At 36.4% G+C, this 14,028-nt stretch overlaps 1 protein-coding gene across 1 annotated transcript in view; it reads right to left on the bottom strand.

The window, feature by feature from the left end:
- Positions 1–535: 535 nt before the first annotated feature.
- The window catches only part of LOC104465245 (protein dispatched homolog 1-like), a gene marked incomplete at its 3' end in the record, with an annotated part of 22,891 nt that continues 9,398 nt past the window's right edge, over positions 536–14,028 (bottom strand). Inside the window, exons 2-5 of the mRNA XM_010078214.1 lie at positions 6,377–6,406; positions 2,463–2,586; positions 1,072–1,199; positions 536–633 (exon numbers count right to left, since the gene is read on the bottom strand). Of these exons, the coding sequence (XP_010076516.1) occupies positions 536–633; positions 1,072–1,199; positions 2,463–2,586; positions 6,377–6,406 (380 nt within the window). The remainder of the gene's footprint in view (positions 634–1,071; positions 1,200–2,462; positions 2,587–6,376; positions 6,407–14,028) is intronic.

Here is a 14,028-nt window from a genome sequence, read left to right as displayed (position 1 = left end):
GGGTGATTTTTGCCCCTTTGGGGGGGTGAGTGGGGGGGGTGTGTGTGTGTGCGTGTGTGTGGTTTTCCTGTGTTTTGTTTGGGGTTTTTTTCCTAAACAAATACCTAAATTCTGGACATGACCTCTGATTGTCTTTCATATACATATACAGGAAAAGTATTTTGATTTGGAGTTAATGCCACATCTAGAACACAACTTCTTACCTAGTGTGAATTAAGTGCCATCTCTATAGTCATACACAAAAAGCTGTTTTTACAATGACCAGCATCACCAATAATAAAAATATTTACAGGAAACAGAACAACTTAAAGGAAGCACTTGAAATAAATACAGTTGCTTCCTAAGAAAAACCAATAGAACACAACATTTCAGCCCAATTTCTTCAAAGACTTCTGCACATAGGAAGAAAGTGCTTATTGGGAATACACAAAACAAAAAATATTTTCCTAATAAAGGGACACAATATAAAGAAGAGCTCAGAAATCATTCAGCTGGCAGAAGTTTTTAACCTTCGTTACATCATTTCTCCACTTACTTGGAATATCACAGAAAAAGGTATCCTTGTGGAAGTTCCAGTCTGCTTGCCTCTTCTCTCTTTCGTAGTGATCATCTGACCATCTGTCATCTTGATGACTAAAACAGAATAAATAGTTTTACCTTACCTTAGCAAAGAGATTGTTAATAAAAGGAGCATCCAAACAAGTCACACATCTTAATAGCTCTTACATATGAGAAAACATTTTTACCAATGTGACTTTGGTACACAAAACCTGAAACAATCACTGATTTTTTTGTTTAAATTAGAGACTTCAAAGGAAATGACATTGAGCCCCCTACTGAAAATATCCACAATTCAAAGAGAAAAAAAAAATTATACACTGTTTTGAAGAGCTTGCGATGGGAGCTATCTAGTTCCACATGAAAGGCCTTGAGAATTGTAGATGATCAGATTCAATATTTATTGAAATCAGTGGCAGTATACACATGAACTTCAGAGGATATTAGAGCAAGTGCTATGTACATACAAAAAACCCCAATAAAATAAATTGCATTTTTAATACAAATTCTTACCTTTTAGCTTGCTCATCTGCATATTTGAAAGGATAGTTTGCAAGTGTTGCTTTGTATCCTGTGTTTTTCACCATATTGTTCCACGTGACCAATCTCTGTCCTATGGCCGTCCCTCTTGGTTCAAAACCCTAAGGGAAGAGCATCCCAAAATTCCATTAATGCTTTGCATTCTTTAGCTCAAGTGGGAAGTGGAAACATGATCAAAGTGATGGATAGTTTTCATTATGAAGCACAGTTACTCCAGGCATCTACTTTTAAAAGTAAAATGCTTTATGACAGGTCAGACAAAATAATGACCAACTGTATAGAGTGACAAGGGATTAAGAATTCTTGCCTGTACTACTTCTCTCCTTAAGAAGTGATGATGATTTAGTCTACCAAACATTCAACATTTAGTTTTCAGAGAAAGAGTATTCTACAAAGTCCCCTTCTGTATCTCAATATCACGCTTTACAGATTAAATATTATTAAAAAACCACTCAAGTCTATCTTCTCTCTTTCTCCAAGAATAAGGCAAATCTTTAAATAATTTTAAAAGTGACTTTGAAACAATTTTAATAACTTGCTTGTTTTCAAGAAATCTCCATTACTTGTTAATATGTACAAATATAAGTTACTATAAAATAAATAAGAATAACTTATAGGAACAGTATTTTTTATTTGAAGATAATAATGGAGTACAATATTTTCAATAAAAGTCCTGAAAGCTACTCATGGTAAGATAGCTCACGAAAAGTAAGAAATGAGAACATTATTTAATCGAATCTGATAAAAATTACTTTCAGTCTCTCAATACGGATATCATTTCATTCCCAGAAGGCACTCAGAATCCGCTTTCCTTTAATAGATCCTGGCCCTCGCTCTTTGAAGCCTGATTTGGAATGTATGGTCTGTGTTGCACTGTGCTGTACATCTAAAACTGGGATGAATTTACACTATTCAATGTACAGCAGTTCTGTTGAAGAACTACGAGCTTTCAATAGCGAAATGCTGAAGGAATTTAAACTAGTAGATAACACTCGCTGATAGTAACTGCATCTCTGTATCACCGTTAGTTGCTCCAATGTCAAGATTTAATACTTTTTTTTTTTTTTTAATTGGGGAATTACATGGCTCTTTACTACCTCATTTCTTTCATGCATTCATTAGACAAACTTGCTTCTGCAAGCTTACTACCAAGTGAATCTCTCTGGAAATTGACTCCCAAGCAGATTCATAGTACAAGGAACCTTTTCAGGCACTTTAAGAGCCATTTTTTTCCTCTGGGCAGATCTCAATTTAAGAGGAATGTATTAATTGCTGCACTTGCATCTGCTGTTTACTGGTATCACTGAAAAACCAGCAAACCATAAATACTTATTTGACAGTACAATTGATTAATATTTACCTACCAGCAATGGATCGGAGAAATCTGGAAGATCTGGAACTAATATTCCAACCAGTGCACAGACCACTATTAACACAGTACACATGCCCAGGACCACCACGGGCCAGTCAGCTATCAGCGCAGCGTAGCTACATGGAGAGGAGCAGAGACAAAGGTATACAAAAATAAAAGTTATACACAAAATTAATCCATACTTCTCCAAAGAACCATGTTGACACACTGACCCTTTTTCTTTGTTTTACTTTTAGGAAATCAAGCTAGCTATCACACATGGATGGAAACCATTTGGAAACAGTTTAATTCTACCCCTTTTTTTTTAATATAAGAAAACAAAAAAAAAACCACTTTCTATCAAATCTCCCTACTGAAACTTTCTATTCTTATATAGAAAAGCTTTTCATATCAGACTTAATTTTTTTTTCTTCAAAATGCAGGCTTTATCTTAGACTTTCTTTGTGCTGCTATAGAGGTGATTAACTACAGGCTACTGAAATAGATATTTCTGTTGTTTAGCACATGTTCAGTATTTAAAACTGCCATAGCAATAATTTACATAAATTATTTTTACATAAAAAAATGCAACAAAAAAGTGTATGTGAAGTGAAAACCATTGTTTAAGACTTAAACACAATTTTTTATGTGAATACTTTTTCCTTAACTTTATAGTTAACTTTTAGCGTGGGTATTATCCATGACTGGGGACCACTAGAAAACAGATGCTTTCTTTAAAATTTAGCTATAGAAAACATCACAGTTTCTTCTTTGAAAGCTAAGGTTTTTTTTAAGAAAAATATCAAAGAGAGAAAAAAATCAGTTTTAAAGCAGAACCCAAAAGAAAACATTTCCTCTATATTTAAAGCAGTCATTACAAAAAATACTCATAAAATTAAAATAAATAAATAAAATAAAAAATGATCCATAAAATCAGTCGCAAATTCCAAGGTGCAAGGGAGTTGCAACATGACACATAAACTAATGAGCATTAATTGTTAAATATAACACAGATACATGGATTTTAACCCCTAGTTCATTCTAAATTTTAAGAGTGCAAGAATTTTTATATGCAAATCTAATCTTCCTCATTTTACAAAGTATTCTTATTTTTGTTAAATTGATAGAAAATTATCAGAAAATGAAATGGAGCCTAGAAATCTTAGTTTCTTAATATTTTTTTCTTACAGTAGACTTGAATTCATAAAGTTTATGTTTCAAGGGCAACACTGTCTAATCTTGGGAGCAAAGAGTGGATCTTGGGAGCAAAGACAGTCCCATAAAGTTTAAAAGGCATTAGAAAAATGATTAGAGGCTATGAATCATTCTGTACCAATAGTGTCTGTACACACTAAATATTGATCAAGAAGATCTATATTCTTCTTTCCTCCTCAACTTACATGCAATGTAACATGAAAGTTTATAGCCGATTGCTCTCCTTACTTATTTCTACTGTCTTAAAAGATTATGGTTCTTTCTCTGTTTCAGAGCAACTCATTATCTAATCACAATTCAATTATGGGCTCTACAGAAATTTCCTGTGCCATTGCTAAGACAGGAGGTAATGCCCAGCTCCTCATTCCAGCAACAGCTTCCCAGTTTTCTAATTGTAAAATCAATGGCATTGAGCAAGCTTATTGCTGACTTCCCATAGCATGTGGAAATAGGTATGGTCTAGGGGTCTAAGCACAGCTTTAAGGAGCAAGGAAGTCCAAAAAGCACTGGGTGGGTCTCTATTTCCCATTAGGTCAATGTGGAATGATTCTTACCTTCTCACACAAGAGGTTAATTAGCAAAAGCTTGAAAAGCAATCTGAAGTATAAGTTTTTATTAACATGAATCACAAAGCGGCAGCTTGCCAAATGAGCAATTGTACAAAGTAAAAGTGAAGGGAAGTAAATGACCTAATAGAATTTTTCTATTTATAGGACTAAATGTTTTCATAAACACCAAGTGCTGGATTGACTCACTCTTACAGATGTTTGCTCTAGTCATAAAAATCATACCCAAAAGATTTATTTTCCTATTCATCACTAGTGCCAGATTTACCCCTTTGACATGTTGCCTCTACACTTCCATTCTCAGCTGGGCAGCTCTTAAAATGGTTAAATTCTTCAGCCACTAGCTGTAAAAGAAACTATGTCCTCGGTGAAGTGTTTAACATGTTAATAAACCACACACAGAAGACAGTAAGCGCTTGTTTACACCTGCAAATTCGTCCTGTTTCTTGTATCACATACTGAAATTCCCACCAGCAAAGCTGACCTGGGCTGGAACATCAAAAAGGATTAATCACACCATATTTTAATTTTATTTGTCTGAGCATCATTTGTTGCTGCTGAGGGCTCTGGCTCCAGCCAAGTCGCTTACAGCCAACCTCAATCCCAACCCACCAAAAGTGGCTAAACAAATGGCAGCAATTTTATTTTTCACCCATTGAAAAAACATAAAATTAGTTCAGTTACTTATTATTTTCTCTGTGAAAAGCCACTGCCCTTATTTAGATTCTGCATAAATGACCACTTGCATGATAATGTCCAAGTTGAAGAGGAAAGCACTTAAATCAATTCCTCAGTCAAGGAATCACTCACATTCGGAAAGCACATCCTTGGTGCTAAACACATACTTTAGTACTTTTCTAAATCCTGCTTTCTGATGCCTAATTAAAACTACAGGTGCTCAAAGAACTGGGTATATGGCTACACTGATACGTTATAGTTTCTTTTTTTTCCTCCAAACTATTTAAGCACTAAATTATGAATTCTCAATAACTATGACATGGACTGAAATATCTTTTTTTATGCCGTTTCACCCTCTGCTTTCCATCTAGTTATTAGAATGGTGTCACTGCTGTAAGCTGCCTTGTACCCTGAAGTTGCATACGGCTTTCCTTAATTTCCTTCCTTCTGCTGTTTTTCACATACCTGAAAAAGGTTTGAGGTTTTTGGTGAGTGTTTTTTCTTCATGTTTTAAACAATTAAAAATGCTTAGGAGATACAGTTATTAATTCAATCTGCAGTTATCTCACCCATTTAGCACCACTAAAGAATGGTTTCAAGCAATTTGCCCCAAGGTGATCTAAAAACCTCAGATGCTTTCTTAGAAAGGAGGAAGGAAAAAAAAAATACAGTGCTCCACTTCTCATTTTAAGCTATAACCTAAAACAGAGATAAACTTTCAATCCAGCATCTATATGCCGACATACTCAGGTTAAACCACCACCCAGTCTCATATAAAGAGACAGAAACATACCATATATAATTTCTGTACCATAAAGAGGTCACTATGTGGCTGAATTCATATTAGCAAACAGATTTATCCAACTCAAACCAAGATACTTAGCAAACAGGCTTGTTCTTTACCAATGGCAATTCATAACAGTTTAGATAAGTTGCTGTGCTGTTTTCTCTGAAAAGTATGAAAAGAACGAAAGACTGGACTGTAGTAAAAAATACCATAAAATATTTGCCAAAAAGGAACATGGAAATCTGCAGAGATTTTAAAATTCTGGTCCAGTATATCCTCTCCAAAAGAAGATATTTACTGAAAAACTACTTAGGGGGAACACAAAAGTTTGGCCACCATCTGTGGTCTATTTGCTTCCAATGAGGGATGTTACAGAGCTTCTTCCTGGCTGCTCCTTTCAGTGTTAGGCACCCATTGTAGATCAGTGCTTCTAAATGTTGTCTGAACTTGCTGATGCTATCCGCCTCCACAGTCTCCTGTAGCAGTTTCAGAAATTCACTACCCAATGCATAAAGAAATACTTTTTTTTTTTTTAATAATATCTGTTTTAATGTGATTGCCTACTATTCTCCTTGAACATTCCTCACCCTTGCACTGTGCAGGAAATCACACTTTTGCCATCACCTTATCTACTGCCTTTGTGATTCTGCAAACCTCAGATGTGACAGTATTAGACCTTACCTTTTTGGTAACTTGAATGGTCTGGCTGGCCTGGAAGGAGGGGAAAAAAAAAAGAGTAATTGAAAATATATGAAATATACATACATGTACCAATTTGTTTCAATTCTTCCCATACATGGATAAGCAGCTAAATTACAAAAATCAGATATTTTAGAATATGAATTATTTTAAAAGACACACAATCATATTCAATTGAGTCTTTGCAAACAAGTAATTCAGAGAATAATTACAGCTACAGACAGCTGGGTTTTCAAAAGTGGAATTTTATGCAGCTGATTTTTGGGATTACTATTTAAGAGGCCTTTCCAGTTTTCAACAAGAGACCAGATAAATGAACATGATAAAAATTCAGTACCATTGAAAACCATGACAAAGTTTGCATATGATGGGAACAGACAACCAAAACACCATGTTCTGACACTGCAATTCATGGACCTTCTTAATTATCCTTTGTAAGTCCATTACAAAAAATAATTTTGGACATAAATTCTGTCTTGTCATAATGTAGGAAATAGAATGACAAAAGGTACCTATATAAAATAACTTTTCTATGCAACTTTTTGTCAAAAATCTAATTACAAACACCATTACTTTGATAAGGAGATTGCAAGCCCAAATGCAAATTATTCATATCTGCCATTGTTCAGGGAACACTTCATTTGGCTTCACATAAGTTTCACATAAATTTCACTTTAAAAAGATTCCCATGAAGAATCTATAAGTCCTTTCAAGAGTTTCCTGTCTATGAATGCGACATATCACTCCAAAGGTAGAATGATACGATGGCTTCAGTTAAGTTATAGACTTGTTTTACCACCAAGGACACATTTAATACTACTTCTTAAAAAAAGGTATAGAAAAGAATGAATTAAGAAACAGCTACTTGCATAAACCACTTAGTGTTTTGACATTGAGGTCTCCAAAAGAGTAAAGATCTGTATGCTTTCACACCACCGCATAAACAACTAAAATTTCGGACTCCTCAGATATTTTCACAAAAGTTTAAAGCTTAATTCCATGCTCAGAAATTAGTTTTGCTGTCCTTCCAAGGATAAGGTTCAGCACACTTGGTTGAAATTCTAGTCCAGGAGAAGCAAGACTCTCTGGCATCATCATCTCAAGGAAACTACAACCATGTCCATACTAGGTGCCGGGACTGCTTAGACTGTACCTATTTCTAATGCTGAGCAACTGCAAGGGTAAAGGGGAAATAATCCACACAAAACTGAGCCTCAGAAACACTATGCTCTGCTACACCAAACAAAAAGTATAATCCAATGCAAGCCAGCTCTTACCATAGTAACAGGCCACTTCAGACATATATTTGAGGCATTGCTAACTAGCTTGACAGCAAAAGGGTGATGAAAATGTAATTGACAGCATAGATATAAATCTACATATAAATGTGACCATTTCTATTATCCCCTTCCTCGAACAGAGGATGGAAGAACGAATTAAACTAGCAAAGCTAAATACCGATGCGAAGCCCTTTTCTACTCTTCATTCATGAAGTGTCTCAAGCAATATAGCACAAATATAACTAAGATGGAATATTCAATCAAGAAATATAAAGCTAATATTTTTATTTCCTCAAGAAATATAAAACCATTTTAATGTAACTGTTAGAAGAAATAAGAATGGTATTAAAAGCAAATTTCTATCAGCTGTAATTCGCAGCTGTCTGGAAATGCTCCAAATCCCACAAAGTAGTAGGGCTGCTAACTGGGACATGCCTGTAGGTAGCACATAGGAGTAAAAATGGCTCTCAGCAGCAGCCATGAGGAAGCTGGGGAAAAGGAGGAGAAAAGCAGAATAACCAGTCTGCAGTTGCAGTAACTCGGGGACTAAGGAAACGTACAGGCAAGGATTTTCTGTTAAATCCAGCTATAAAAATTAAATTTATGAAAAGTCACCAATGTTCAGACTATAGCCCAAAATGCACAAATCTGACATTCAGAGGCACTGAACATACTCAGTTTCGCAACTAATGCCAAAAACTTCTCTTACGACCACAAGAACAACAAACTCGTCAGCAGCTAAGAAGTACAGAAACCCAAATAAACTGATTTCTGAAATGATTTTGCAACAGTAAGTTGCCTGAGGCTGAAAAGAAGTTGTGGCAGGCTCAGAGGACTTGCCATCCTGTCTACAGCCTCAGCCACAAAACCAACTTTTCTCAGCTAAGGCCAGACTGGACGGTAAGAAAGTAGATACTGAGAGCAGAACTCACTAAGCTTGAATCTGAAGTTAGCAGTAACAGGACTCTGTATGAAGAGAAACGCTTGAACAAACAAGCCCTTTCATGGACTAACTCAGCAGCAATGCAGAGCACAAGCTGAATGCGTGCTTCCACACCTGTGTGAAAAAGCGGACAAAGTACAGAGTCAGGCAGCAGATTTTTGTAATTGCAGAATTCTCTCTATAATCTGTAAACCCAAGAGTGAAATACATCCACATGTATTTAATGTTAATATGGTGATTCAAACATGTATTTCTAGCTTTTATCTGTAAAGATTTCCATTTCCTCATATGTTCACTCATTTGTGAAAGTCAGTCCCATTTTTGTCTGTGCCACAATGGATCTCACCGTGAGCAACAATACCATACAGCTCTTTGGCACAACCACCACCTATCCAAGGACAGCAGTTAGGACAGGTGGAATTCAGGTCTATACTGATTGTAAAAAGGTTTATATCACAATTCAGGTTTACACTGTCAGATAAAACTGCCTTCTGTATCCTTGGATGATCACTACCGTGATCTCCATGACTCTACAAAGGGTTAGCTGGTTCATCCAGAGAGCCACGCTCACATCACCACGCCATCCCCCAAAATACAAGGGTTTCCTTGGACAGTGAGAAACAGAACTGGCACAGAATCATCTGAGGTCCTCAAAAAGCTGGCAAGACAAACATTTGTTGGGAAGGACCAATGTGTAATTGATATTGTTCTGGGGACAATGCAGGCACCTTCTCAATATACCTTCCTGTATATTCACCCTTTCCACAGCTCTCCCAGCCCTTTCTGCATGCAAAATCTTAGCAATGTGCACGTTTTAAATCTCTCTCTTCAAACTTTACCGTCGTTCACTTATGTCTCTGTAACCATATGTCAAAACAGATTTTCTTAATAGAACGTAAAAATTTGTTTAGATAGAACTCTCAAAAATTAACTGAGGTTAATTTGGCTTACACAAAAGAGGTAAAAATACCAATACAACCCTTCCTCATCCTCCCCCTTTCCCATCAAAACCAAACTACATTTCCCTCTGTTTCCTCCACCTGTAAAATATATTCAGTGCTCAACAAATGATGATGATTAAGTTCTTCAAAGTTAGGGAGGGTTAAAGGTCACACCTGCTATCAAACTGTTTTGTTTCGAAAAGCATGCATTAAAAAAACCTGTGTACACTCGGGTGAATTCCAGCAGTGTAACCAATCCCTTGCAGCTGCTGTGATGACTCTATTATATCGGTCAACAGGAAAAGTTATCCCTGAAAACTATGCCCAAAAAATTCTTTAGTTATGCTTTAAAATGCAGAAATGCATGGCAAAACCAGATCTTTCCCACTTAATTAACACTGCTGTGTCTAATTTTTGAAGTATTATACTTCCATTTAGCCAGTTTAAATAACACCACTAATGTCCAGGAAAAAAAAAAAGTCTAGACAGAAAAGAAAGAAAATCCTCATCAGTTTTCATGAGAAAGAAATGGTGAATTCCACAATTGCGCTGGGACAAAAGCCAAGCTGATCTGTGTATTAAATTACCACTGGACTTAGTTCTCACAAGTCTGATAGTGGAAAGTGACAATCACAGTTATTTGTGACGGAACTAGCACAACCAAGCTATTACATAAATTACAGTCACTGATTAAAATCTCATACATACCATGCACCAAGGGGGGAGAAGGGAAGGGGGAAGAAAAGGACAGGTTCTATTCTACAACCATTTACTGCACATCTCAGCCCCTGTTCAACAGATGCTTGGCTTCATCCAGTCCTTTCCAAATGGCGATTTTAGACTGAGCACCATACAATTAGGAACTACATAAAGAAAGGATAACTGGCTTGGTGAAAAACCCCAGATGTTTCTCAACATGAAATGTATTTGGTTGACCAGCATCCTTCTGTGCAACATGGTGAAAAGGAGGAATAGTGTTTTTAAAAAGTGTTGCTATCATATCCAAAGTTTACTGCAGGAAATAACAAGAGCATCAGGAGGATTGCTCAGGGCACCGGTTTGGACTGGACTACTACAGCTCCAATATTCACCTCTCCCATCTAAATAAGCGCTTAACCTCAGCATTTCTACCAATATTTTGAACAGTGAGGCAAGAGAAAATATTTGTGTCTCTGTGTACATACCAACTTGAATAGGGGCGCTTCACACATAAAAAATACTATTGTTTTCCATATTTTTCAGTCTCAGAAAGAAAATAACTAGTACTCTAGCTTCCCAAAGGGGAACACACCGTGCCACTCAGCCACATCCTGCCTTCAGGTTCTCAATGAAGCAGAAGTTTCCTCTCAGTCACAGCACTGAATGAGTCTTCTTGTGAAAGTTCACAGATTGGCACGGCTATAACACAGGGGAGTTTCAGCCTAACTTCAAGAACCACAATGAAGAGCAAGCTTTTGGAAATTGTAAACCTACTTCTATAACCTTCATGTTATCTCGACATTACATGGCACAAAGCAATGTTTCATAAGCATGTTCTTCAGCATGGGACCATTACAAATTAATTTAACATTAATAATCACTTAATAATAAAATTATGGAGAGTTTACTGTTTCGCAGCGCTTTTCTTTCATTGTCATATTTATCATAAAGTAGTTGTTACAAGGCTGTAAATGATCACTAACAGTACTGCAGATAACACAGCAGCAGAAGCAATCACGACAACTGCTCCAGCAAAATGGGATCTAGAACAAATGAAAATTGTAGACACTGCAGTAGATCTGTAGCACCTTCAGTTCCTGGCAGTACTGACAAACACTAACTGTTCAACATAATCTTAATTCCACTCTCCTCTCATTCATAAAAGGGAGGCATTCTTTCTCTTGACACAAATAACATCACATCCATAAAAACACCTACCACACTCTTTAGGATACAAACTATATCTTCTTTATGAAGCACCTTGTATACCACAGGTGTCTAAACACAGTGATACCAAAAAAATAAGCTAAAAAGCCAACATCAGAAAAACTAATTTTACACTCTTGTCTTTCACTTAAAGATTCACTTGAGTCAAAAACATTAAGTTACAATAAATAGCTGTACTTACTGGAAAAAAAAACCAATATAAAGACTCCCCTGTCCAAGGATTATGAGGTGTTTAACCTCAACGCTGTACTTTGCCAGAGGGAAGCTATTCCCTTTGTTGGTAGATCTGGTTACAAGAAGCGATAAAACATAGCTTTTTGTCATTATTACACCCAAGGATAAGCTAAATCCTTGCAGGATAGAATAAGATACGCATCATATTGTACACCTTGCGTTAGAACACACAATACAAACTAAATCTTGTCACAGGAAGAAAATCCTCATGTTTTCAGAATGTCATTGCCTCATATGAACAATCTGAATTCCTCTTAAATCTAAGGCTAGCTTTTGCAGCTATATTAGGTATAACACCTACTTGCTTTATCATTTTAACAATCACTACAATCACTCAGAAAACAAAGCCAACAGATTAAGTTGACAAAAAACTTCTTACTAGCCAGCCTCCCAATTTAATTTTTTGCTATGATGTGTAGAGTTTTCTTTGATTCTAATAATGAACTCTCTCTAGATGTTTTTTAAATGTGTAGTGTTTATTGTATTTGTCTGCTCTTAGCTTTACTTATTTACATCTATAAAGGAAGAATAAAACAACCCACAGCAGAAGGATGTTGTAAAGATGGGAGAGAATTCATTTTTCTGATAAGTTGTGTTTTTCAAAGTTTTATTGAAAGCAAGAAAAATGCAAAGAATTTTCTTGTTCTCTCCCACATAAAATATCAAGGAACAGTCCAAAAGAATTTTATTTTTATTATCTCTAGATTATCAGGGTGAGATGATCTGAAACTAACTGCTATTCCACCCCATTAAAAAGCATGAAATCTCAATGTCGCAGCTTTGCTTAACCTTATGAGTTATTTCTGCTACAACTACTCTTATGCATAAAACTAAATAAAATGAAAGTCTCTGTAACAGAGAGACCTAAAAAAATATATATTACTTGGTAACTGTCTTATAGGTGTCAATTCACATTTTTAGACTCGAGATACCAAGCTTTATAAGGGTTCTTGTCCGCTCTTCTTGTATTCTTACTTACCTCTTCAGTTCCAGCTGAGGATCTGCTCTATGTTCACAGCAAGTGTGAGCACATAACATTGCCCTTCTGCAAAGAAAGCAATTCTAAGGAAGGTGTTAACAATAAAATAATTGTCCAAGTGATTCTTGCTCTACTGGATCTAAATTTAGCATACAAGTATATGCTTTTCTGACCTACAGCATGCACCCTGGGTAAAACCAGCTTCCTTGAACATCAGTTACATATATACTGGCTATATACTTAACTAAGCCAAGGTTTTGCTCACTTTCTTTCTGCTATGAAATCAATATCAAACTTTATTAACCTACTTTGAAAAAGCAACAGATACTTTTGACAATGCCAAATGTCCAGCTCGTGCTAACATACAACAGGAAAATATGGTTCCACCAAGTCAACAGAGATGGGAAAAGGTCAATGCAATCCTATTGACATCCTATACACATGGACTTTCATTTGGAAGTTATTTTGATAAATTTAGTACCAGGGCTGGAAGGAATGTCCTATGAGGAGCAGCTAAGCATTTGGACTTGTCTAGTCTGGAGAAAAGGAGGCTGAGGGGTGACCTCCTTGCTCCCTACAGCATCCCAAGCAGGGGAAGTGGAGAGGGAGGTGCCGGGTTCTGCTCCCTGGGATCCAGTGATACACGGCAATAGTTCAAAGCTGCACCAGGGGAGGTTTAGACTGGACATGAGGAAGCATTTCTTTACCAAGAGGGTGGTCAAACACCGGAACAGGCTTCCTAGAGAGGTAGTCGATGCCCCAAATCTGAGCGTTTAGGAGGTGTTTGGACAATGCCCTTAACAACATGCTTTAACTTAGTCGGCCCTGAATGGTCAGGCAGTTGGACTAGATGACCATTGTAGGTCCCTTCCAACTGAAACAGTCTCTTCTATTCTATCCCAGTATGATTCATTATATGCTAAAATTAAAACTTTTATAAATTTATAACATATAGATGACTTGAAATCGAAATGTTCCTATAAACATCTACAAGGTTTGGGGTTTGTTGGGTTTTTTCCCCACTCCTTTTCCTGCCTGCTCCATATGGATGGTATATATGCAGGAGCCCAGGATTTACTCACAAAGTCTTCAGTTTAAGGTTCCTTAGAAACTAATTTTTGCAATATTGACTTCTCATGCCTTCCCTCTTTCATCTTCAACAACTGACTAAATATTATCAACTACTAGGAAAGCTGGCTCTTTTCCTTACTAGCGTCTACTTGGTTCACTTATCTTGATCAGGAAATAAATCATCTTCTCTGTAGGAAAATCTGACAGTGTATGAAGGAGCCAAGTAATATACACCCTAAAAATATTTTTCTTACATTCTT

Source organism: Pterocles gutturalis, unplaced genomic scaffold (assembly GCF_000699245.1).
Source record: "Pterocles gutturalis isolate BGI_N339 unplaced genomic scaffold, ASM69924v1 scaffold36903, whole genome shotgun sequence".
Classification (NCBI taxonomy): Eukaryota; Metazoa; Chordata; class Aves; order Pterocliformes; family Pteroclidae; genus Pterocles; species Pterocles gutturalis.
The sequence above is the reverse complement of the archived record's forward strand: the minus strand, read 5'-3'. Positions and strand labels throughout refer to the sequence as shown.